The sequence below is a fragment of the Ostrinia furnacalis genome, unplaced genomic scaffold (assembly GCF_004193835.3).
Source record: "Ostrinia furnacalis isolate ACB-3 unplaced genomic scaffold, ASM419383v2 OfSCF2704, whole genome shotgun sequence".
In the NCBI taxonomy this organism is placed as follows: domain Eukaryota; kingdom Metazoa; phylum Arthropoda; class Insecta; order Lepidoptera; family Crambidae; genus Ostrinia; species Ostrinia furnacalis.
Window position 1 is genome coordinate 73,850 of NW_021132943.1, and position 27,330 is coordinate 101,179.

The 27,330-nt window shown below is 41.7% G+C and overlaps 1 protein-coding gene and 2 non-coding genes across 3 annotated transcripts in view; all 3 read right to left on the minus strand.

The window, feature by feature from the left end:
- LOC114356272 (facilitated trehalose transporter Tret1) overlaps positions 1 to 27,330 on the minus strand; it is a 45,565-nt gene that overhangs the window by 6,263 nt on the left and 11,972 nt on the right. Inside the window, exons 2-3 of the mRNA XM_028309363.1 lie at positions 20,541 to 20,709; positions 5,383 to 5,570 (exon numbers count right to left, since the gene is read on the minus strand). Coding sequence (XP_028165164.1) covers positions 5,383 to 5,570; positions 20,541 to 20,709 — 357 coding nt within the window. The remainder of the gene's footprint in view (positions 1 to 5,382; positions 5,571 to 20,540; positions 20,710 to 27,330) is intronic.
- TRNAG-UCC (transfer RNA glycine (anticodon UCC)) lies at positions 9,274 to 9,345 on the minus strand. Its single transcript has one exon. It is a non-coding gene; the product is annotated as a tRNA-Gly (tRNA).
- TRNAG-UCC (transfer RNA glycine (anticodon UCC)) lies at positions 20,023 to 20,094 on the minus strand. The gene has a single exon. It is a non-coding gene; the product is annotated as a tRNA-Gly (tRNA).

Sequence of the window (27,330 nt, forward strand, 5' to 3'; positions counted from 1 at the left end):
CTTTAAAAAGTGTCCTACAAGTCTCCTATAAGATCGCCCTAAGCACGCAATAAGAATGTGCTAAGAGGGCTTCTCTAAGACTGTCCTAAAATTAATTAAGAGCGCCCTAAAATAACGCTATAACAGCGCCCTAAAAGAGCGCTCCAAGAGCACCCTAAAAGAGCTTTCCAAAGAACGCTCTTTAGACAGTCCACCACCACCTAAAGCTGCAATCATTATAAGAGCACCCTAAGAGTCTTCTAAGAGCGCTCTTACAAGTACCAAAAGAGCCTTTTAAGAGCGCTCTAGGTGCCCTCTAAGAGCGCCCTAAGATCCTTCTAAAATGTCCTACAAGCCTCCTATAAGAACGCCCTAAGCACGCAATAAGACTGTGCTAAGAGGGCTGCTCTAAGACTGTCCTAAAATGACTTAAAAGCGTCCTGAAATAACGCTATAACAGCGCCCTAAAAGAGCGTCCCAAGAGCGCCCTAAAAAAACGCCCTAGAGCGCCCAAAGAACGTTCTTTAGACAGTCCACCACCACCTTAAGACTGTCCTCTTCTAGCTTAGTTCAACCAGCCCGTACCTGCGAGAGCATGGTGAGGATGGAGCAGCAGAAGCCGCCCAGGAAGGAGGTGACGCACATCATGCGCACCGACGTCGCCAGCACCGTCAGCAACCACGACAGGCTGCAGGGCGCGGCCGCTAGCGACAGCACCCGGCGCCGCCCGTGACGCATGGCCCGTCGTCATGATCAAAAGAGCGCCCTAAGAGCATTCTAAGAGTGCTCTAAGAGTCTTCTAAGAGCGTTCTTACAAGTACGAAGAGAGCCTTTTAAGAGAGTCCTAGGGGCCTTCCTATAGTAACGCCCTTAGAGCCTTCTAAGAGCGTCTACAAGCCTTCTTAGATCGCCCTAGGCACGCTTTTAGAGCGCCCTAAGAATGTGGTAAAAGCGTCCTAAGACTGTCCTAAAATAAACTACAGAGCGCCATTAAAGTGCACCCTAAGAGCGCCCTAAAAGAGCGCTCCAAGACCGCCTCAAGAGCGCCCGAAGAGCGCCAAAAAAGAGCCTTCTAAGAACGCTTGAAGGTCCTTCTAAGGGCGCCATACGAGTTAATTCAGAGCGCCCTTAGAGAGCACCCTGAGAGCACCCTATGAACGTCTTAAGAGCGCTCTAAGTCTGCTCTCGTCTAGCCTAGTTCCACCGTACCTGCGAGAGCATGGTGAGGATGGAGCAGCAGAAGCCGCCCAGGAAGGAGGTGACGCACATCATGCGCACCGACGTCGCCAGCACCGTCAGCAACCACGACAGGCTGCAGGGCGCGGCCGCTAGCGACAGCACGCGGCGCCGTCCGTGACTCATGCCTCACCGCCATCATCATAAGAATACTCTAAAAGAGCACTTTAGGAGTCTTCTAAGAGTGCCCTAAGAGTGCCGTAAGAACGCCCTAGGTGCCGTCTTATAAGAGCGCCCTTCGAGTCTTCTATGAGTGCCTTAAGAGTGGCTTAAGAGCGCCCCAAGAGCGCCAAAAGAGCGCCCAAAGAGTGTCAAAAAAAGAGCGCCCTAAGAGCATTCTAAGAGCGCTCTTACAAGTACCAAAAGAGCCTTTTAAGAGCTTTCTAGGAGCCTTCTTATAGTAACGCCCTTAGAGCCTTTTAAGAGAATCCTACAAGCCTCCTACAAGATCGCCCTAAGCACGCAATAAGAGCGCCCTAAGAATGTGCTAAGAGTACTGTCCTAAGACTGTGCTAAGAGCACTGCTCTAAGACTGTCCTAGAATAGACTACAGAGCACCATTCAAGAGCGTCCTAAGGGCATCCTATAAGAGCGCTCTAAAAAAGCGCCAAAAAAGAGCCTTCTAAGAACGCTTAAAAGTCCTTCTAAGGGCGCCCTAAGAATGAATTCAGAGCGCCTTAAGAGCGCCCTTAGAGAGCGCCCTATGAACGTCTTAAGAGCGTTCTAAGACTGTTCTCGTCTAGCCTATTTCCACGGTACCTGCGAGAGCATGGTGAGGATGGAGCAGCAGAAGCCGCCCAGGAAGGAAGTGACGCACATCATGCGCACCGACGTCGCCAGCACCGTCAGCAACCACGACAGGCTGCAGGGCGCGGCCGCTAGTGAGAGCACGCGGCGCCGTCCGTGACTCATGCCTCACCGCCATCATCATAAGAATGCTCTAAAAGAGCACTTTAGGAGTCTTCTAAGAGTGCCCTAAGAGTGCCGCAAGAACGCCCTAGGTGCCGTCTTATAAGAGCGCCCTTCGAGTCTTCTATGAGTGCCTTAAGAGTGGCTTAAGAGCGCCCCAAGAGCGCCAAAAGAGCGCCCAAAGAGTGCCAAAAAAAGAGCGCCCTAAGAGCATTCTAAGAGCGCTCTAAAAGTCTTCTAAGAGCGCTCATACAAGTAACAAAAGAGTCTTTTAAGAGCTTTCTAGGGGCCTTTTTATAGTAACGCCCTTAGATACTTCTACGAGCGTCCTACAAGCCTCCTATAAGATCGCCCTAAGCACGCAATAAGAGCGCCCTAAGACTGTGCTAAGAGCACTGCTCTAAGACTGTTCTAAAATAGACTACAGAGCACCATTCTAGAGCGCCCTAAAAGAGCACCATTCTAGAGCGCCCTAAAAGAGCGCCCTAAAAAGCGCCCCAAGAGCACTCCAACAGCGCTCCAAGAGCGCTTCAAGAGCGCCCCAAGAACGCCCCAAGAGCGCCAAAAAAGAAACTTCTAAGAACGCTTAAAGGTCCTTCTAAGGGCGCCCTGAGAGCGTCATAAGTGCGTCCTAAGAACGCCCAAAGAACGCTCTTTAGACAGTCCTCCACCACCTAAAGACTGTCGTCTTCTAGCTTAGTTCAACCAGCCCGTACCTGCGAGAGCATGGTGAGGATGGAGCAGCAGAAGTCGCCCAGGAAGGAGGTGACGCACATCATGCGCACCGACGTCGCCAGCACCGTCAGCAACCACGACAGGCTGCAGGGCGCGGCCGCTAGCGACAGCACCCGGCGCCGTCCGTGACGCATGTCCGGCCGTCATGATCTTAAGTGTGCTCTAAGAGTGCTCTAAGAGCGCCCTAAGAGCATTCTAAGAGCGCGCTAAAAGTCTTCTAAGAGTGCTCTTACAAGTATCAAAAGAGCCTTTTAAGAGCGCCCTAGGTGCCTACTTATAATAGCGCCCTTAGAGCGCCATTAAAGAACGCCCTAAAAGCGTCCTAGAAGAGCAACCCAAAAGTACCCCAAGAGCGTCCTGAGAGCGCCTCAAGAGCGCCCCAACAGCGCCACTAGAGCGCCAAAGAAATAGCGCCATTAGATAGAGCTTTCTATGAACGCTTAAAGGTTCTTCTAAGGGCGCCCTAAGAGCGAATTCAGAGCGCCCTTAGAGAGCACCTTATGAACGTCTTAAGAGTGCTCTAAGACTGTCCTAAAATAGACTGCAGAGCACCATTTAAGAGCGCCCTAAAAGAGCGCCCCAAGAACGCCCCAAGAGTGCCTCAAGAGCGTCCCAAGAGCGCCCCAAGAGCGCCAAAAAGAAAAAACCTAAGAATGCTTAAAGGTCCATCTAAAGGCGCCCTAAGAGCGAATTCAGAGCTCCTTAAGAGCGCCCTTAGAGAGCACCCTATGAACGTCTTAAGAGCGCTCTAAGTCTGCTCTCGTCTAGCCTGGTTCCACCGTACCTGCGAGAGCATGGTGAGGATGGAGCAGCAGAAGCCGCCCAGGAAGGAGGTGACGCACATCATGCGCACCGACGTCGCCAGCACCGTCAGCAACCACGACAGGCTGCAGGGCGCGGCCGCTAGCGACAGCACCCGGCGCCGCCCGTGACTCATGCCTCACCGCCATCATCATAAGAGTGCTCTAATAGTGCCCTAAGAGCATTCTAAGAGCGCCCTAAGAGCCTTCTAATAAGAGCGTCCTTAGAGCCTTCTAAGAGCGTCCTACAAGCCTCCTATAAGATCGCCCTAAGCACGCAATAGGAGCGCCCTAAGACTGTGCTAAAAGAACTGCTTTAAGACTATCCTAGAATAGACTTAAGAGCGCCTTTAAAAAGCGCCTTAAAAGCGTCTTACGACTGTCCAAAAATAGACTTAAGAGCGCCCTAAAATAACGCTATAACAGCGCCCTACAACAACGCTCCAAGAGCGCCCGAAGAACGCTCTTTAGACAGTCCACCACCACCTAAAGACTGTCGTCTTCTAGCCTACTTCTTCCACCATCGTACCTGCGAGAGCATGGTGAGGATGGAGCAGCAGAAGCCGCCCAGGAAGGAGGTGACGCACATCATGCGCACCGACGTCGCCAGCACCGTCAGCAGCCACGACAGGCTGCATGGCGCCGCCGCTAGCGAGAGCTAGCGTTGCTGAGAGCACCCTAAGAGCCTTCTAAGAGCGCCCTAAAATTCTTCTAGGAGCGTCCTACAAGCGTCCTATAAGATCGCCCTAAAATTTTTCTAAGAGCATCCTACAAGCCTCCTAAGATCGCTCTAAGCACGCTTTATGATCGCTCGAACACTGTGCTAAGAGCGCCTTAAGACTGTCCTAAAATAGAGCTCCAAGAGCGCCCTAAGAGCGCCCCAAGAGCGCCCCAAGAGCGCCCCAAGTTCACCCCAAAAGCACCCCAAAAGCACCCAAGTAGCGCCCCAAGAACGCCCCAAGAGCGACCCAAGAACCTTCTAAAAAGCGCGTCCTAAGAGCCTTCTAAGAGCGTCCTAAGATTCTTCTAAGAGCACCCTGATAACGCACTAAGAACGCTCTAAGAAAGAGCACCTTAAAAACCCTCTAGAATCCTTTTAAAAGCGCCCTATGTCTGCCCTTCTCTAGCCTAGTCCCACCGCCCGTAGTATGCCCGTACCTGCGAGAGCATGGTGAGGATGGAGCAGCAGAAGCCGCCCAGGAAGGAGGTGACGCACATCATGCGCACCGACGTCGCCAGCACCGTCAGCAACCACGACAGGCTGCAGGGCGCGGCCGCTAGCGACAGCACCCGGCGCCGCCCGTGACGCATGGCTGCTCCGCCATCATCATAAGAGTGCTCTAAGAGTGCCCTAAGAGCGCCCTAAGAGCCTTCTAATAAGAGCATTCTAAAAGCGTCCTACAAGTCTCCTATAAGATTGCCCTAAGCACGCAATAAGAGCGCCCTAAGACTGTGCTAAGAGAACTGCTCTAAGACTGTCCTAAAACAGACTACAGAGCACCATTCAAGAGCGCCTTAAGAACGCCCTAAAAGAGCGCCCCAAAAGTACTCCAATAGCGCCCCAAGAGCGCCAAAAAAAGAGCCTTCTAAGAACGCTTAAAGATCCTTCTAAGGGCGCCCTAAGAATGAATTCAGAGCGCCTTAAGAGCGCCCTTAGAGAGCACCCTATGAACGTCTTAAAAGCGCTCTAAGTCTGCTCTCGTCTAGCCCAGTTCCACCGTACCTGCGAGAGCATGGTGAGGATGGAGCAGCAGAAGCCGCCCAGGAAGGAGGTGACGCACATCATGCGCACCGACGTCGCCAGCACCGTCAGCAACCACGACAGGCTGCAGGGCGCGGCCGCTAGCGACAGCACGCGGCGCCGCCCGTGACGCATAGCTGCCCCGCCCGCCATTCCGCCGAAAAGCGCTCCTGGAAGGAAGAAATCAATCGCTAGACTTCATCACAGAAATGTATTCTATACATAGAGATGTAGAGAGATGCCAAATAATGTGCTAAGTTCGAAATTCAGTGTCGCATCTACAATATGTGCTCAATATTCACTGCGGTATCAGTACTCAACGTTCGAATAATCTTAAGTGTAGTACTTAAGCAAGCAAGCAATATAAACTGTTTACATTATGACGTCGCTGTCATCATTGTTGTCACGAGCAATGTGTTCTGTTCTTGGGCATATTGCTGCGCCCCCTTGTCACATCTCCCTTTAGTTTCTGTGATCTGTGATTTTATATCTATAAAATCGAAAAGTCACTGACTCACTCACTCATCACAAAATCTCAGAGACTACAAGAGCTAAAAGTTTCAGATTTTGCAAATTTTGCATTTTAGAACGTAGGTTCTCACAAAGACTGGATTTTGCAAAAGTCAACCCTTATGGGGGTAAAACGGGATCCACACGAATGAAGTCGCGGGCGGCCGCTAGCACTCTATATACTTACTCATAATAGAAGAACCACTTATTTCGTAATTCAATCATCTTAAAATTGTTTTTATACTGCAGGAGGACGACCCTCTCCAATTTCCTCTGGCTTCACTAACTCTTTTATAATGCGAACATATTATAGGTTTGTTAGGACGGTTCCCGCAGAAGTACATCTGCTTGTTCTGGCTATTGGACAACTTGTAAATTATCTACCTACATAAAATTTGTTTTTTTCTCATGTAAGTGACTGTAATGTTTTTAATGAGAAATAAATGTTCTTTAAACCTAAACCTAACAACTAGGGAATGAAATTGCTGCCTGTTGTTGTCTTTCCTGAATACTATTCTTGCCTTTTAAGGCGAGAGTGGATAGGCACTTAGACTAGGCGCAGACCATCGATTTTTAGTTGTGCCCGATTTTAAATTGTATGAAGAATCGGCCAAATTGAATGTGAGCACATCCATATATGCCCATACTGATCAACTGCCCGACTAAACTATCGGCCTACGAAAAATCGATGGTCTGCGCATAGGCTAAACAGAGCAGCTTATGTACCAACCTAGACTGCATCTCACTTGACATCCGGTGCGACTGTGGTCAAATACCTGCCTTGTTCTGGATTACAAAAAATTTAGGATTTGGCCTACACGTTTTCTACATTTGTTGATGGATTACTATGTTTTGAAGACCGATATCTTTTGATTCCCTATAGGTCTGAGTAAATCCGTTGTGGCTTAGATTTCCCCCGGGACTTAGTTTTGGTAAAGNATGGAGATAAAGCCTCTATTGGCCATAGCCTAGATATGCCACACATACATCTCTCTTACACAAACTTCCTAGTCGTTATATGATGGGAATAGGAGCTAGAGTGGCTTAGCAAACTCTACGGCAAGAGATTAAGGTTCAATCAATCAAACTCGCCCAATTCGAGAAACAAAATAGTGACCGATTCGAAATAGCAACAGCTTAACGACTCGGAGTTTTGCTAATTGATTTTTGATAGCGATGTTTTAAACTGCTGTTCAGTTGTTTTTACTACATTTTGGTGAAACAAAGAGAATATTGATAACTAAAACACAAACTTTAAAATAATCCACTCAAGCCGTTTTAGTTCACTAAATAAACCAAGAGTTCGCCAACTACTGAACTCTTGGTAAGTATCCCTTTGCCATACAGAATCTATGGGAGATCTGTAGAGAGGTCAATTCTGTACATGAAATATATTTTCATAATAACTATCAGGGGGTGATTAGTGATCGATACTGATGCAAAATTTGCAATCAGTAAAATTTTTGTCTGTCTGTCTGTCTGTCTGTCTGTCTGTCTGTCTGTATGTTCCTTATAGAAACAAAAACTACTCGACGGATTTTAACGAAACTTGAATCGAACAAGTCGCGGGCGGCCGCTAGTACAACATAAAAATTGACTGTTGCGGCCCTACTCGCGCCTCGTCATTTTCTAATAGCAAAATCTACTTCCACCATCAATAATTGAAACACAAATTTGAAACAGTACGATTAGGCGGTGTTATAGCTAGGAAGCGACCTCTTTCAATCAAGCCAGGGAGAGGACAGCTGTTTAAAATGTAGGTGAAGTGTTCTTTGAATTATTAAAAAATAAGCTAGAACCCTTTACTGTTTGTACAACAAAACCTTACAAGTACTTAGCTGTTTACACGCTTGTGTTTTCACTTTAAAATTAAGTGTTTACACTTTAGCCTGTACTCTGTTATTCCAGTCCTGAATTAATCTAGGGACGGGGTAATTTGATGGCTCCACACACAACTAAAGTGGGTTTCGCTAAACGTTATAGTGTAGTCTATGTACTCATATTATCTTTAATGCGGCCGCCAAAATTGGACCTAAAATGATAGAATTTTACAGGTTCTTGGTTCGATTTCCAGAAGGTTATTATTTATTGCAATAAGACTTTAACCCTTTTACCAGCCGTTTACGTACTCAGTCTGTGATTATAATATTATTATGATTATATGCATATTCCGGCGGTTAACGTGTTAAAAACGTAGTATACTTTTAAAGTTACTACTTCGGGACAGGGTTACAATATGGTATGTTGGGTCAGTGAAGAGAAGCAGCAAAAGAAACTCGGTTACTTTTATTTCAATCTCTAAAGTCATAAGTCATTTATTAACATTTTCAGTAATTTATTTACTGTCGCGGGAGGTGCCTGGATGCGGGCGGCGCAGGACCGGTCTTTGTGGAAATCCTTGGGGGAGGCCTTTGTCCAGCAGTGGACGTCTTTAGGCTGAAACGAACGAACAATGTTGGCCAGAAGTAGCTCAAGAAACACTTGCCAGCCTCTATTTCAATGGGAAGTACAATAGTTTTATTGTTTCAATCTATACAAACCATTGAAAACATTTTTAGAAACTACTACTGATCCTCTAAACACCCTAAAGAAGAATCAGAANCATCAGAACGCAGACATTAAAATCTTGACCGGCCGTTTACCAAACGACCACGACATCTATAGAGCGTTACTTAGCGTCCATTACTTTTTACATTTATGGTGGCTCGGTGGCCGAATGGCCTTTAGCCTGCGCCACCGCCATTAGGCAGATTGCCGTCACCTCACGATGACCCGATGAAGGCAAACATGAAGGCAATATAATTATATGTTACATAAAATGATCGGATATTTGAATTCTAGATTCCAAATACAAATACGTTCAAAGTTCAGTCTAAATCTTTTCAAGATATGATTTTTTCCGAGATCCGAACGAACGAACTAAAGTCGCTGACATGGTTCGCCGGATTAGTAAGCTGAAGTGGCAATGAGCAGGGCACATAGTATGCAGAACAGAGAGCCGATGGGGCAGCAAGATTCTGGAATGGACGCCACGGACGCAAAGTATCAGCTTTGAAAAATACATCATCATAATCATCATCATTTCAGCCAGAGGACGTCCACTGCTGAACATAGGCCGCCCCCAATGACTTCCACATCGCCCGGTTAGTGCGGCCTGCATCCAGCGTCTTCCTGCTACACACGGTGAAACGCAATTGCACCGAAACTGCAACTTCTACTTACTTTTGAGTTGCATCTAAGTTTCTGCCATAGATTCCGTTTGAAACCGGTTTGAAATGGTCGCGTCATGTGTGGTCTAGAGTTTAATAGTATCTAGCCTTAGAAATAACTCTATCAAAAAGCGTGTAAAAAACAGCAAAAGTGTGCGTCGGCCGGGAATCGAACCCGGATCAACTGCTTGGAAGGCAACTATGCTGACCATTACACCACCAACGCACTTACTGAAACTCGTACTAAATTCCGACCACGTTCTTTGAAACAAGTGTATTCTTGAACAGTAAATATTTACACAAATGGGCCAAGTTTTCACATAATGCGAAGTCAAAGTTTTGTAATCAAATTTATGTAGTTAAAGACGTGTTTTGAATGAAATAGAAGAAAGAGCTGCAGAATTTCGACACTGATTTAATTCTAATTTTTTGCACAAATGCATAGTGAAGAAGTTTGCTTTAAAATAACATAATCATAATGCTGCCCACATCTAATTACATACACGCTGACACAACTAATTACATATACACAGTAAGGTAAAAATGCTGAGTTACAAAGAAGAAGCAGTAGACATACCCAAGAAAGACAAAGACGCAAGCCACGAAGCCTGCTGGTCGGTCAGCTGGAAGTCTCTCCTGGTGGAGTTGGCTCCAGGTCCTTGCAGCGATGCGATGGCAGGAGAGCTGTATCCCTTGCCCAGGCCTGCGGAGAACGGGGCAAGTGACACTGCCAGCGCTGCGAGCACCTGGAAAGAAAGGTTTTGTTAGAAATATATGTTATTTCAGTTGAATCTCGAATGGTTTAAGTTCGCATTATGTACTATCGGTAACAGCGTTAACTATCCATTTCCGTTTTTGCTCTTGCTCTCATCAAATGGCGATTCACTGCGATAGAACGAGACGACATGACCGGCAATGGGCAGTTAACACTGTTGCCGATAGTACTGTGATTTTATGTGCTATAACGCTAAAGTTTTAAATAAATTACTTATCAATCAGTAGTAATCAGTATTGAGGTTAGATAACGAAGTAGATTTGTTTTGCATTTTAACCCTAGTTCTAATATGGCGTTATTTTTATATTTGAACATCATAATCATTTAAGTCATTTAGCCTCCACTGCACCAGTGCGACCGTCTATAATTTTTGACCAATTATTTCAAGACACGAAAACTCAATTACTAAACGAAATATTGTTGTGGATCCGTATGCGAGTTAAATTAAATGCGAGTGAAGCTCGCTTCCACCTTCGGCCTGATCATCACTTACCATCAGGTGAGATACAGGCCAAGAGCTTCCTCGTTGTGGATAAAAAAGAAAAAAATAATCGAACGTTTCAAAGATACAACTACTGATGAATGGGCAAGATATGCGTGTAAGTGGCCCTACATACTACTTAAAATATGAATTTTCAGTCTGAAAGATCGAAAGATTGGTGTGCGTTAAATATCGAGCGTTTCAGAGATCCTGAAGAACCTGGTAGGCACCTTCGACTATAAATTTTTGTTGCAAAATCGTCTCTATTACAACCACGTAAAATACCTCAGTGTTAAGCTTTACGTGCCACTGTTTGTAGTCGCGTCACGTCCGCGCGTGTCTCAGAATACATTACTCACTGACAATACGCCAAATTACCTATTACAGGATACGTGCCAGAAGTGCTTTTATCTTATTTTATGGGGTTCTGACAATGTGGTGGAATTTTATGAAAATTTTGCCTTCCTTTGAGAAAAACTTGGCTGAAGATTTTCCCTGGATAAAATCGCTTGTTTTAAGTTAAAACTCCGCACAAGCCAAGTAATATAATTATCTTGATGACTAATGCACAATACAATCAATAGAAATAATGGCAAATTAATTAATTGAAATAATTTGTTTAATTAAAACCAAGCAGTACACTTTTAGTTCGATAACTTACTTTGTTTTATGCCCCTTCAAAATTGGGTGAGGGAATTCACTTCAGAACTATTAATTAATTTAAATAATAAGAACATAGGCTGAAAAAATAATTTAAAAACGATTCCAAAAAACACAATGCGATTAGGCATTACTCATTGCAAGCACATTAAAAGCAGGCTCTACAGGATCCAAAATAGCCCCCGGGGTGGCGCAACCCTAATATTATTCGTAATGAATATTAAAATATTAATGGTGGGCCAGGAAACTCCGTCCATTAGCCTACAGCACAACGAGAACAAACAGCGCAATCTGAACAAATATACTTAAAACGTTCTTAGATTTAAATTGCTGCACGAACGATGTAAGTTACGGGAGTAATAATAAAGACCAAAGCATACGAAAAATAGTTTTTTTTTTTAAAGATATTTTCATTAAAATATTTTGATTTGAAGGTTCGTTTGACGTCTAAAGAGTCCTGTCCCGTTATTAGGAGAGAACATTCATGTAATCTTTTAGACTCCTGTACAAAATTGCTTTACTAGTCCAATACGTAAAACGTGACGATTGAAAGTGTAATGTAAACATTTCATTTTCACCGAAGAAACGTGTTACGAAACGTTTTACTACTTTAAGGGGCTGAAAAATTTGAACTGCCTAAGGCGGGAATTGAACTGACGAATTAATTTTATTTTGTCGAAATTTAAATTAAGATAATTAAACTTATCTAACAAATGCAATATGGTCTGTGGTGCTGTCGTCCGTACTTTGCTGACCTGGCAGTTCTATTTGCTCTATGCGCAGTAGCTGCCACTCAGGATCTCCTGTGTTTCGCATTACCATCTGCGAGCCGACGCTTATTGTAGCGGACAAATGAAGTGTATGCTTAACATAATTGAAAGTGTAAAACGACAGTTTACACGTGGGTTTACAGCTTTAAATGGATGAGGTTTATGCCACTGTTTTAATTTAGCAAACTATGTGCCAATTGGAATAAAAACTCATAAGATAGATCCTCAACATTATATTTACTGTTCGTGTTGCATATCTTTTCTTAAAGGTTACTTAACCTTTGTTTTGTCTCCTGTCATCCGCTTTGAAAGAAAGAAAGAAAGAGAAGAAACAATTATTTGGTACCAAATACCAATGGTAATTTGCACTGGAGGGAAGTCGAACCTTAACTTCGAACTCCTCCTATGTTCTTCTGATTACTTTAGTTGCGAGTCCAATGACAGTTTAACTTTCCCCCGGGACAAACTTGACCTTCACTGGTTGGGTTTTTGTTGGCGGTCAAACTGTAGATCCTGGCTACACAGGAGTTGCAGCGGTGGGAAAGAGAGGTGGGAATAGTCCCGTAAGCTATGTGCCCCGCCCACTGCTGCTAAGTTTGGCAATTCTACGGATGATGGAAGCACCTGGATACGGGCAGCACAGGATCGGTCGTTGTGGAAATCATTGGGGGAGACGTTTGTCCAGCAGTGGACGGTTTTTTATGGCTGAAACGAACGAACGATCGAGCGCTTTTACTACAATAGCCCAGTGGAAAACGGGGTTCAAACTCACGTCGTTTCTCGGATCTCAATGCCATTCTGACACTGACACCTCTGGGCTACCTTATCATTCATCATAATTAATCATCCATAGGACTGCTGAACATAGTCCTCCCCCAATGATTTCCACATCGCCCGGTTGGTAGCGACCTGCATCCAGCGCCTTCCTGCTACCTTTATGAGGTCGTTGATCCACCTTGTGGATTGACTGTGACCCAATGTGTGCCTATAAAGAATATTCCAACACACATACCTTTGATCTTGTTTGAAATATAGGCTACAATAACAGTTTATTATACATACCTTTGATCTTGTTTGAAATATAGGCTACAATAACAGTTTATTATACATGTCTAGATCGGTTCAATGCGTAGTCCTAATGCGCCAAAGCCTGCTAATCCCAGAACTTTAACCTTTTTACCCTAAGCTTCAAGTCGCTCGCAGTCAAGCCCCTAGCTCATTAGCGACCGCGGCTCGGTCGAACGCGGGTAAAAAGTTGTGCTGGAGTTGCCCGACTCTCGGCTGATTTAGGCCGAAAGTACACCAAGAGCTCGTTCCCAAAACAATCCAGTTTCGATTCTGCTTTATTGGATCCCGCAAAACTGGACTGTAGTGTGAGCACACTAATAATTATGTGTGTTTGAAATTCGAACTACAAATTCGAACGGATAGTTTTTTGCGGGATACTGCAAACGGGATAAAACACGTATACCTTCTAAACGGAGTCCTGTAAAAAACCCTTATGGTCAACTTGCTTCAACCCGTATTTCCACAGAGCATAGAAAGAGGTTTCTAGGTATGTACAGACAAACTTTGTCGCATGCGTAATCTTTAGAAGCCGGTATAAATACTATTCTGTGTAAGTACTTCCCTTAGCCCCTGAAACACCCAATTTCATCAAAATTCTTTCAGAACTTTTAGTGTGAAGGCTTACCAAACATCTAATCTATCCTTACACAATTTTACATTTATAAGTACTCGTAGGTACCTAGTCGAACCGTACATTATTGAATTATTTGTTTAGCCTCCAAGCACAAAGGTTCGATTTCAAGTCGATTGATCTAATTTCGACCTTATTGAATAAAACACGATGCCTCCCATTTTCCTTTACTTCGTAAGATCTTTGAATATACGTTTTCACGTGCTTGATATTCGATATAGAGGAGCGAGCAAAGTACCACGGCACTTCAAGCTTAACTGCCTTATAGAGAAGCTATAATAGGTATTATGAGCAACAAAATGTTAACAAAAATGCGAAAAAGAGGTTATTGACAATTATCCACAAATTTTACTCGTCACAGAAAATAAACATGTGTAAATTCGTCACACTTAATACATTTCGTGGCGAATTAAAGATATTTATTCACGTTTTTAGCTAATTTACTTCTATTGAAAGTAAAGCTCTAAAATAGTAGTCACACCGTCATCCACCCACAACGTAAAAATCTTGGCCTGCATCTGATCTGATGGTAAGAGATGATCATGCCGAAGGTGGATGCGAACTCAACCACAGAGGAACTATCTTACCTCTAAACTTCCGGAACACAACAATGCTCCAAACGTTGATTAAATTCATTAAACCACACGAGTAAATATTCTGTGAGAAACTTAAAGTGTGACGAATCAACTTTGACACTAATTGTCAATAACTCCCTAACGATTAGACTAAAATGAATTACCAAAGTCAAAGGGTAGCCTTATTTTGGATTCGCTCACTCACGAAGGCATGACTTTTCAGCGTTATAATGATTTAGGAAAAACATTATTGGACTAACGAGAGGGATCAGATCCGGTTTTAGGTTTTTTACAATCCTCCTAATTACTTACGCCCGTATTCACAGACATAATCAGACATTACTATGATGTCTCACAGTGCCCGTGAATGCACAGGGTGACCGAGCCAATCACAGAGCTCTATTCAACGCCGTGCGTTCAATTTGCTGCTTCACTTAAGAAAGCATAGTTTGTGAAATATACGAACGTATTATGAAAAGTTGGCGGGACTTTTCCCACCTCTCGTTCCCATCGCTGCAACTCCTGTGTAGCTAGGATCTACAGCTTGACCGCCAATAAGAACCCAACCAGAGTTTGTAATTGAAATAAAAAATCAAGATTGAGCCGAATTTCCACAAAGAAAAAGGTGAAAAGACGAATTTTTCCAGACAAAAACACATTTCAATCAATTTTGTATTACGAATATTAAGAACCACATGTTATTCAATACGTAGATCCATTCATGATGTTCATTCACAATCAGAACATCCATTTTCAATTACTTCACTTCTTTCTTTCTTCCGAACAATGAATTAGGGATGCTACAATGGTTCGATTCCGATTCCGAAAGTTCGGAACTTTCGATTGATTTTGCGCTTTCGATTCCGATAAATTATAATCGCAAGTCATATTGAAGGTTGATGCATTAGCGGCGTACAAACTACAGATAGATTAAGCCTAGGCGCAGACCACCGATTTTCAGTTGGCCAATAGTTGGTTCGGACTGTTGATCAGTATGGAGATGTATAATGAAAGTGCGCACATTACACCGATTTGGTATCGGCCGATTCTTCATACAAATTAGAATTGGGCCCAACTATCGGCCAACTAAAAGTCGGTGGTCTGCGCCTAGGCTTACACTTACCAGGTTTAGGATACTTGCCACGATAAACTTTTATCCAGGCATTTTATCGATTTTGTACGACACGATAATACATTTACATGCATAATAATATCATCTATAATTTGAGTAGGATGAGATGATGAAAATTATGTATGAATAGGTATGGAGAAACATTACTGTATTTTAATTGTAATGTAAAATTATGTAAACTAATTAATTTTATAATTTATCAATTTTAATTATTACTAACTATTGTAGAATATTTAGTAATGTACAGTCGCGGAATGAAAAGGTTCGTCACCTTAGTGTCGGTTTTCGCTTGCACTAGGTACTGTAAGAGTCAAACCTGCCAACATACCAGTGCAAGAAACAGTGCTGCTAACATTTAAATAAATGTGACGTTTGCTAACGAAGAAGGTTTTGCTTATTTTTCTGTCCCATCAGTGCAATGTTAGAAAATGTTTTTTTTTTTATTTAATAGAAATAATAATGGCAGGTTGAACCAACAAGAAGGTTTTAGTTTATCAATCATAAAAATCTTCTTGACAAGATAAATGTCAAACAACTTTAATCTGAATAATTTTGAACTTTACTGACTAACAGTTAAAGATTATTTTGTCTATCTCGAGATTATTCTGTAACATAGTTTCAAAAGGTAATATGTGCTCGCGATTCGTTGAAGGAATCAATTTGAAAACTGACGAACCTTTTCATTCCGCGACTGTACCTACGATAGAAGATTTGCAACACCCTTACAGGGTCATAAGTTGAGACTGAGTTTAAGATCACCACCTATGTACACTTATGAAGCAATAAATAAATGATTAATGATTATGATTATGATCTAAAATCTTCGATAATATTTTATCATGGTCATTCATGGTGTATTTTATCCCAGCACATACTAGCCCGGCAGGTATGCCTATCGTTCGTTCGTTCGTTTCAGCCAAATGACGTCCACTGCTGGACAAAGGCCTTCCCCAAGGCTTTCCATAACGACCGGTCCTGCGCTGCCCTATGTTTTTAGGTAACAAGAATATAACTGACGAAGATGTATAATTCTTAAACCTGACCTTAATTCTCTCTTCTGTCTCAGCTTCCGATCCAACGTATTCCACTTTGAGCACATGCCCAAATAGCACTTGCACGAATAACACCTGGCCTATACTTAAGCTTGATTTCCTCCTACGCTGACGTCGGTCGCGTACATCGGTCGAGCGTACGAATAAACACAATGTTCTATGAAGCACCGCACAGCAACGCCGTCGTCAGCGCCAGATGATTACATAGAACTAGTGTGTAATCGTGCGCGCCGCTGACGTCGGTCACCGATGTCAGCCTAAAAGGAAATCAAGCCTTAGAAATTTTGGATAGGTGTTCTAAATGGAATAGGCCAGGTGTGTTCGTGCAGGTGCTTTTTGGGCGGGTGCTCAAAGTGGAATACGTCTCCGATCCCGGTTTCGGTTTCGATTTCGGTAGGTTTGGTAACATCCCTACAATGAATAAACGCAAAATGGAAGAATAATAGAACAATATCGATGGACAAACAACCGACCATTATGGCGGCTTCGGTTTATTTGTTCAGCGTTCGGGGTTTTAAAGCAATTTACGCTATTATGTTTCAGGAATAATATTTCGAGTTGATTATCGATTCGTTTGCGATTGGTTCGCAAACTGAATTCTAAGTGTTCTTGTTATAACTAGGCTTGTCTGTGTCTTCGTCCGCGTGGATGTTACTCTGATATCTACATAATGTAAAATTCCATTTAAATCTTGGATTTGGGTGAAAGAGTAACAAACTCACAACTTTAGTAACTACATAGTTTACCTATTAATTTTAGAAGGGTTTTAAGCGCAGGGTGGGACTTAAGACTTAATAAAGGTAGCAGGAGGCTGAATACAAGTCGCCGCCAACGGGTTAATGTGGAAATCATTGGGTTATCTATGTTCTGCAGTGGACGTCCTATGACTGAAAATTATGATGATGAGGAAAGGAAAGCACGGAACCCTGATATCAGACATTATGAGTTTGACAAACCTAGGCTATAAACCTAGGTATTAAAAACTTATGTGAATGAAAGTGTCTCTAAAACCACAGTATATATATGAGCTAAAACCTTAAAGGCTAAGTCGGCGCCGTAAGAAGTGGGTTGTCAAGAAACCTCGCAAGGTAGACTGGCAGCATAAATCTGACGCTACTACAGACGTCTTATACTCGTATGCTAGTGTTGTTCATTTGAGATATCGATAAACGTTTATCGGCACTAAAGTGGGAAGAAACTGCTAACCATCGTCTCGAGTGGAGGTGCCTGGTACAGGAATAAGTTTACGACTGCAAAGAGCAGAGAAAATCTGATCTGGATTCGAAGCGAGATGCTCTTAAAGCCAGACCACCAGCGGCTATCATTTACAACTACATCAGCGGTGGCCTAATGTGTCGTCATTGTTCGCGCACGTTTACTAACAAGATTGGCTTCTTTCTGTAGCCATATCTAAATATCCTTGGACATTTGACGTTCATAAGTGCCACTTGTGGTCTAAACTAAATAAATACTTTTGATTTTGATTTTTTTGATTTTCATTTTTACACTGCGCCGCTAGCCCCAAACTAAGCAAAGCTTGTACTATGGGTAAGGGTACTAGACAACGAATATAAACATACTTAAATACTTTTTTTTTTAAATAAATACATATTATACATAGAAAACACCCAGACCCGTCACAAAAATTAAAATTCATCATTTCAATTTCTGCCCGGCCGGGAATCGAACCCGGGACCTCTCAGCATAGTAGTCCGTTCTGAACCACTACACCAAACGGCCGACTAAATACACATAGGGCATAAAGACACATGATAGGGCAACACAGCGTTGCCCTCTTATTGCGGACTAAAAGGAATTTGTAGTGGTTACCGTAGCCGAAAGCGGCTTGGGAGTATTATAAACGTTTACTTTAATAGAGACCATCGAGTCCATTGATTTCGATAGTGACACGATTACGGGATTAGTCCCACATGTCTTTCTCACCACTGCAACTTATTTAAAGCCAGGATCTAGTTTGGCCTCCAATGAAACCCAACTGTTTTTGTGAAAGATTGAGAAGTCTCGGGGATAAGTTCCTGTTTTGAACTCCCAATGAATTTAATCAGTATCAGATTCAGTGATGTAACTACACAAGTTCGAAATAAATTATCCACTTCCTCCTATTTCAAAGCAGCAGATGTCTGAATTGTTTTTTTTAGAAATGAAACATGATTGCTTATCTTTATTTTACTTTGTCGTAATACTTTTGGATGACAGCGTAAAATCGTCAACACGTTTCTACGAACATCATTGATCCATCAGACAATATTGGACGACATGAGTTTGCCCTAGATAAACAGTTGGGGAAATTGTTGGATGTTTGTCGATATCGATATTCTCATTTTCTCATTTACTACTACACTAACAAACGTCGGGCGTCCGACCGTGACAATTTGGGTCATACTCTGTTAGGACCTTCCGCCATTAATTTTAGAGAAATTACCTCATTTTATTGTTAAGTAAAACTCTCACTCGTAACACACACACACACACATAAATTTAGTTTACCAGGTGGGGACCATTAGTTCTTTCATCAGCATCATTATCATCATCATTTCAGCCATAGGACGTCCACTGCTGAACATAGGCTTTCCCCAATGCTTTCCATGTTGATCGATTGGTAGCGGCCTGCGTCCAGAGCTTCCCTGCTACCTTTACGATTAGTTCTTTGTATTTACAAAACTATGGAATCATTTAGGTACCTATAGTGCCATAGCCCGCAGAATCGCTAAAATCAAGTGGCAGTGGGCGGGGCACATAGCTCGTAGAGCTGATAGCCGCTGGAGCAGGGAAGTTTTTGAGTGGCGACCACGAACCGGAAGACGTGGCGTGGGAATTCCTCCCACTAGGTGGAACAACGATCTGGTGAAGGTCGCGGGAGGTGCCTGGATGCGAGCAGCGCAGGACCGGTCTTTGTGGAAATCCTTGGGGGAGGCCTTTGTCCAGCAGTGGACGTCTTTCGGCTGAAACGAACGAACCTATAGTGCATCCTGATTTCTAAATCTTTAAAATCCTTGGCTTGTAGGTCAAACCCTCTATTTGCCTCTGATAGAGCCGTGCTCCTGCAGTGGAGACTAAATGACCTGATGATGATGATGATGGTGGCAGACTTCATGTACAGGGAATAAACAATGGGCAGTTAATTGACCGTCNAATCAGAAAGTAGACATTAAAATCTTGACCGGCCGTTTACCAAACGACCACGACATCTATAGAGCGTTACTTAGCGTCCATTACTTTTTACATTTATGGTGGCTCGGTGGCCGAATGGCCTTTAGCCTGCGCCACCGCCATTAGGCAGATTACCGTCACCTCACGATGACCCGATGAAGGCAAACATGAAGGTAATATAATTATATGTTACATAAAATGATCGGTATATTGGATTTCTATAGTAAGTACACATATTGAATTGAATAGCCCAATGGTGAAGGTGTCGGACTGGCTGACTCGAGAACCGACGAAGTCTGGTTCGAACACCGCCGCCGCTGGACTATTGTGGTGAACCCATTCTTAACACAATAATAGTATTTAGCTTATTAGTTAGTTAACGGAACTACTAGCACGTGCCAGTGTTTTATGATTTGTAATTGTGTACAAGAAATGTACAAGAAAGGCTGCAATGTGGGAGGAATGGCAACGGATTATGAAACTTGCCACCAAACCAGGTGTGACGACCACGACCACTTTGACAAGAGTAGCGACGAAGAAGAATTGTAATACAAATGTTTAAAAATATTGTCAAGAACAACAAAAGTGTGCGTCGGCCGGGAATCGAACCCGGATCAACTGCTTGGAAGGCAACTATGCTGACCATTACACCACCAACGCACTTACTGAAACTCGTACTAAATTCCGCCCACGTTCTTTGAAACAAGTGTATTCTTGAACAGTAAATATTTACACAAATGGGCTAAGTTTTCAGATTATGTGAAGTTAAAGTTTTGTAATAAAATTTATGTAGTTAAAGACGTGTTTTAAATGAAACATTCGAAGTCAAAGAGCTGCAGAATTTCGACACTGAAATGAAATGAATTTAATTTTAATTCTTTCGTCGAAATTCTATTAAATTACAAACACAAATACAGTACAGTAGTTACGTAGTTTGCTTTATAAGTTAAGAGTTCGATAAGAAAAAATGTTTCTAGAGTGACGGTTACGGATAAAGGAATAATATTATACCGGTTTCGGTTACGGTTACGGATATTTTTTTATTTCGGATATCCGAAAGTTTTGGTTACGGTTACGGATATCCATAACATCCCTGGTAGACATACCCAAGAAAGACAAAGACGCAAGCCACGAAGCCTGCTGGTCGGTCAGCTGGAAGTCTCTCCTGGTGGAGTTGGCTCCAGGTCCTTGCAGCGATGCGATGGCAGGAGAGCTGTATCCCTTGCCCAGACCTGCAGAGAACGGGGCTAGGGACACTGCTAGCGCTGCGAGCACCTGGAAAGAAAGGTTTTGTTAGAAATATATGTCACTAGCTTTAGCACGCGGCTTCACCCGCGTGAAATTTAGTTTGTCACAGATCGTCATATATTATAGCATATTATGTTATTCTGGGTTGTAAACAAAAATACTGCAAATTTTCATCAAAATCCGTTCAGAAGTTTTTGCGTGAAGAGTAACAAACATCCAGACATCCAGACATCTAGACATCCAAACTTTCGCATTTATAATATTAGTAGGATTTCAGTTGAATATCGAATGGTTTAAGTTCGCATTATGTACTGTGTGTGATTTATGTGTAAATTATCTACGTCATTTAGCCTACACTGCATCAGTGCGACCGTCTATAATTTTTGACCAATTATTTCAAGACACGAAAACTCAATTACTAAACGAAATATTGTTGTGGATCCGTATGCGAGTTAAATTAAATGCGAGTGAAGCTCGCTTCCACCTTCGGCCTGATCATCACTTACCATCAGGTGAGATACAGGCCAGAAGAGCTTCCTCGTAGTGGATAAAAAAAATCGAACGTTTCAAAGATACAACTACTGATGAATGGGCAAGATACGCGTGTAAGTGGCCCTACATACTACCTAAAATCTGGATTTTCAGTCTGAAAGATCGAAAGATTGGTGTGCGTTAAATATCGAGCGTTTCAGAGATCCTGAAGGACCATGTAGGCACATTAGACTATACATTTTCATTGCAAAATCGTCTCTATTACAACCACGTAAAATACCTCAGTGTTAAGCTTCACGTGCCGCTGTTTGTAGTCGCGTCACGTCCGCGCGTGTCTCAGAATACATTACTCACTGACAATACGCCAAATTACCTATTACAGGATACGTGCCCGAAGTGCTTTTATCATATTTTATGGGGTTTTGACAATGTGGTGGAATTTTATGAAACGTTTGCCTTTCTTTCGAGAAAAACCTGCCTGAAGATTTTCTCTGGATAAAATCGCTTGTTTTAAGTAATCTAATTATCGAGATGACTGATACACAATACAATCAATAAGAATTAACAAATTAATAAATTGAAAATAATTGGTTTCAATAAAACCAAGCAGCACACTTTTAGTTCGATAACTTACTTTGTTTTATGCCCCTTCAAAATTTTGTGAAGAAAAACACTTCAGAACTATTAATTAATTTAAATAATAAAAACATAGGCTGAAAAAAGAATTTAAACGATTCCAAAAAACACAATGAGATGAGGCATATCCTCATTGCAAGCACATTAAAAGCAGGCTCTACAGGATCCAAAATAGCCCCCGGGGTGCCCGCAGCCCTAATAATATTCGTAATGAATATTAAAATATTAATGGTGGGCCAGGAAACTCCGTCCATTAGCCTACAGCACAACGAGAACAGACAGCGCAGTCTGGACAAGTATAAAACGTTCTAGGGTTTAAATTGCTGCTCGAACGATGTTAGTTACTGGAGTGACAATAAAGACTAAAGAATACGAAAAATTACTTTTTTAAAAGATATTTTCAGTAAAATATTTTGATTTGAAGGTTTGTGTGACGTCTAGAAGATCGGCAAGACTTGGAGCGAGATCAAACACATAGCTCAAGACCGAACGCGATGGAGGACTGTTGTGGACGCCCTCTGCCCCATCTAGGGGACATAGGACCATAAGTCAAGTAAGTCAAGTGACGTCTAGAAGAGTCCTGTCCCGTTATTAGGAGAGAACATTCATGTAATCTTTTAGACTCCTGTACAAAATTGCTTTACTAGTCCAATACGTAAAACGTGACGATTGAAAGTGTAATGTAAACATTTCATTTTCACCGAAGAAACGTGTTACGAATAGTTTTACTACTTTAAGGGGCTGAAAAATTAGAACTGCCTAAGGCGGGAATTGAACTCACGAATTAATTTTATTTTGTCGAAATTTAAATTAAGTTAATTAAACTTATCTAACAAATGCAATATGGTCTGTGGTGCTGTCGTCCGTACTTTGCTGACCTGGCAGTTCTATTTTCTCTATGCGCAGTAGCTGCCACTCAGGATCTCCTGTGTTTCGCATTACCATCTGCGAGCCGACGCTTATTGTAGCTGACAAATGAAGTGTATGCTTAACATAATTGAAAGTGTAAAACGACGGTTCACACGTGGGTTTACAGCTTTAAATGGATGAGGTTTATGCCACTGTTTTAATTTAGCAAACTATGTGCCATGTGGAATAAAAAATCATAACATAGGCATAGGTCTCCATAATTGATATTTACTGTCAGTGGTGCATATCTTTTCTTAAAGGTTACTTAACCTTTGTTTTGTCTCCTGTCATCCGCTTTGAAAGAAAGAAAGAAAAAACATTTATTTGGTACCAAATACCAATTGTACTTTGCACTGGAGGGAAATCGAACCTTAACTTCGAACTCCTCCTATACTCTTCTGATTAGTTTAGTCGCGAGTCCAATGACAGTTTAACTTTCCCCCGGGACAAAATTGACCTTCACTGGTTGGGTATTTGTTGGCGGTCAAACTGTAGATAGAGAGAGATAGATCCTGGCTACACAGGAGTTGCAGCGGTGGGAAAGAGAGGTGGGAATAGTCCCGTAAGCTATGTGCCCCGCCCACTGCTGCTAAGTTTGGCAATTCTATGGTCGATGGAAGCACCTGGATACGGGCGGCGCAGGACCGGTCGTTGTAGAAATCGTTGGGGGAGATCTTTGTCCAGCAGTGGACGTCATTGGTCTGAAACAAACGAACGGTCGAGTGGGTTCACCACCGTATAGTCCAGCGGTCGACGGTGTTCGAACCAACCGTTCCACGGATCTCGATTCGACATTTTTGGGCTACCTATGTTTTTTGATATACAGATACAATGATAGCTTAATTTATACAGGGTGGAAACGATAAGTGTTCTCACTCGATTATTTCTAAACTAAACAAGATATCAAAAAACTAGTCACTGATCCTGAAAGTGCTTCATAAGCTCTATCAAACGAAATAATAGGTTACAGAATAAACTGGATCTATCCGAAAATTCAATGTTTCCAGCTTCCATACATTTGGTAAAATCACCCTGTATAGATCGGTTCAATGTGTACTTGTGTTGTACTTAAAGCGCCAAAGCCTGCTAATCCCAGAACTTTTAACCTTTTTAACCTAAGCTTAAAGTCGCTCGCAGTCAAGCCCGAGCTCATTAGCGACCGCGGCTCGGTCGAACGCGGGTAAAAAGTTGTGCTGGAGTTGCCCGACTCTCGGCTGATTTAGGCCGAAAGTACACCAAGGGCTCGTTTCCATGACAATCCAGTTTTTTCGGATCCAGCACAGAATAATAATAAGTACTATCCAGTAGGTAAATCAAGAACGCGCAACACTGTATTGTCGTATGAACAGTTGAACACACTAAAACAAACGAAAAATTTCTTTTTTGCGGGACACTGCAAACGGGAATTTCATGTTAATGTTAACTTAAAACACGTATACTACTAAACGGAGCCCTGCAAAAAACAGTTCCTAGAAAAAACGGAATGTCTCCGTCGGAACAAACCCTTTTGGTCAACTTGATTCATCAACCCTTATGTCAAAATCATCAAAACGTTATCGCTCGCGTGTCTCTCTTTAACCCTTTACACACGACGATACACGTACGTGAGAGTAACTTTGAAAAAATCTCATGCCCATGTAAATTTGTTTTTGCGGCCGCAATCGGCAGCGATCGCTCGTGAGAGATATTTACTCGCACACAGTGAAGCTCATTTAGTGTTGGGACCTGTCAGTGCTCGTTTACTCGGACTTAAAGTTGACTGCATTTTTTGGAACGAGAGGCGGCCAGTGTAAATATTGATTTTATGTGGTTATTGTTGTTTTCGGATAAGTGTTATAGTTTTATTTTATTACGAAAACAGTGATTATCCGAATGGGATACTTTTATTGTTATTTCATTGCATAAATTAATAATTATTACTACCACAAAATTAAGTCGCACGATCGTAGCTGGTCGGTCAAACCTCCAGTAGTTGATTGAAAACTATTTTATTTGTTATTTGATATTATGGATTAGTGTTTAGTTGTTTTTCTATTTTAGTGCATCCTAAATATGAAGGATGTGTCGTAGCATTATTTGGAAACGCAACCGACTATGAAATTAAAGATTTTCATGACTAAAAAGACCAGGAAACACAATTTCGGGTTTTTACAGACTTTGAAGAGTAGAATACCAAATATGAAAGCTCAGGAGACGAAGTAGACCCTGAACATGAATCAGCAAGGCTGGTCAGACATTTTAAAAATACTATGTGGCAAGCAAAAGCTGAAACAAAAGCCACGTCCGCAACAAAATACAGGGTCAATTTGGAAGAAAATTCAAACAAATTGAATTCGTACTCCAACTGAGTATCTCAATTGATTATTTTGATGACACATTTTACAAAGAGATGGCTAGGTGTACAAACTTGCACTACATGCGTTAAATCGATAAAGAATTAAAAACTATTAGAACCGAAATTGCTATAGTGTTCGGTGCACATATTTTCATGAGATGCCTTCCGGACCCATGTTTGCATATGTACTGACACACTAGTATAAAAAATAGGGGCTTATTGCTAACAAAATAGTTCATAACCGATTTGTACACACACGACATTCCCTTTATGTATTTTACCATGACCAACTAGCAGAAACAGAACAAGACAACCGCTTTGGAAGGTGCAACCCATGATAAATAAAGGATCAATATACCTGCAAAGAGGTCCATCTTATTATTCAATCGTTGAACGATATGAGTGATGTAGATATTCTGGACTAACAAATGGAATGCCACCAAACCTTTATTACAAGATAATAGGGTTTGAAAGTTCTAGTTTAAATTTTGGACCTGGCAGTTGTTAATTCGCGGCGGCTTTAGAAAATTGATTGCACAGCTAATGGTTATTCAAAAAAAGACATTTTAGCATTACTAGATTTTCGTTTTAGCATAGCTGAGGCTTTAAACAGATATCCTAATAAAGAGCATCGTGTCGAAAATTTACTAAACGACTCGACATCCATAAACAATATAATATAGACTTTTAAGGTCAGAAGGCAAATGATAACACAGATGAGAACGATTACCTGGCTAAAAAGCACCGAGGTGTTACATGTTGGAAGGATGTTCTAGCTGGTCAAAAATTAAATGTGCTAAGTGAGATGTTTACCTGTGCCTTTCTCGCAAAAAAGCTGTTTCCAGTCATATCATCTTAAGCCATAAAAATGACATTTATTTCTTTATTATTAATTATAAAGTAATTTTGTTCTATTTTACAATCTCTTAATAATCATCTCGGACCTCATATTGGTACCAACCAAACTAATAAAGGTTTTTACTTTGCAAGTTTGTCAAAAGGTGGATATTTTTTAATTAATTCGTTTTTTGTAAGACAATTTGCTAAAAGAGGTTTAATTGCTTGTTAAATTATAGCTTACTCTTTACTTATAGGGGTCTCTTACCAAATGAATACTTATGTGCTCATAAATTAGTAGTTTTCATTAAATAAATTAACTAAATAGTATAACACTCACTATCGTGAGACTAACAAATTATACCGAAGCCTCACTATCGTGAGGGCATACTTTCAGGAAAACTGAAAATTCAAAATTTTTTAAAGTATTTTTCTAATCTTTTTTAAACTCTAAAATAACCCCTAAGTAAAGTTTTATTAAAATATTGACACTTTTTTATTCTCGTGTGTAAAGGGTTAAAAGCTGATATAAAACTATTCTATTTAGATAAGTAATTTTCATGGTCTCTGAAACACCGAATTTCATCAACTCTTTGAGAATTTCTTGTGCTAAACTGTAAGCTGTATGTTTTCCAAATAAAGAAAAGAAATTAAAATAAATTAAGAAGTTTTAGCGTGAAGGCGTAACAAACATCCATCCATCTTTAGTTCCTTACACAATTTTATATTTATATGTACTACCTACCTAGTATTAGTCGAACCATTTTTTGAATTATTTGTTTAACCTCTAGCACAAAGGCTTAGTTTCAAGTTGATTGATCTAATTTCGACCTTATTGGATAAAACACGATGCCTCCCATTTTCCTTTACTTCGTAAGATCTTTGAATATACGTTTTCACGTGCTTGATATTCGATATAGAGGAGCGAACAAAGTACCACGGCACTTCAAGCTTATTGTTTGGCACCTTATAAAGCTAAAGGTGCCACTTTGCAACAAAATTAGGGGTTATTGTCAATACAAATTAAAAAAAAATTGTCACAAAGTCGACTCGTCACATAAACTTCATGTTCAAATTCGTCACACTTTATACAATAAATAGCGGCTGTCCGCGACTTCGTACCGTGGAGCCCGTTTTACCAGCTTAGAGTAAAATCCCGTCCTAGTGAGCACCTACGTTCTAAAAGGAACCCCCATGCGAAATTTGAGACTCCTAGCACTTGTAGTTTCTGAGATTTCGTGATGAGTGAGTGAGTCAGTCATTCAGTAAATCACGACCTTTCGCTCTTATAAATATAGAATTCATGTAACTTACTTTCAATGAAGGTACGAATCTTACAAAGTGTGACCAATCGACTTTGTGACGAAATGATAACTGTGTTACTTTTACTGCAACCGAAGTAGTATTGCTGTGTTATAGCAGTGCCTCTTGCCCTCCGA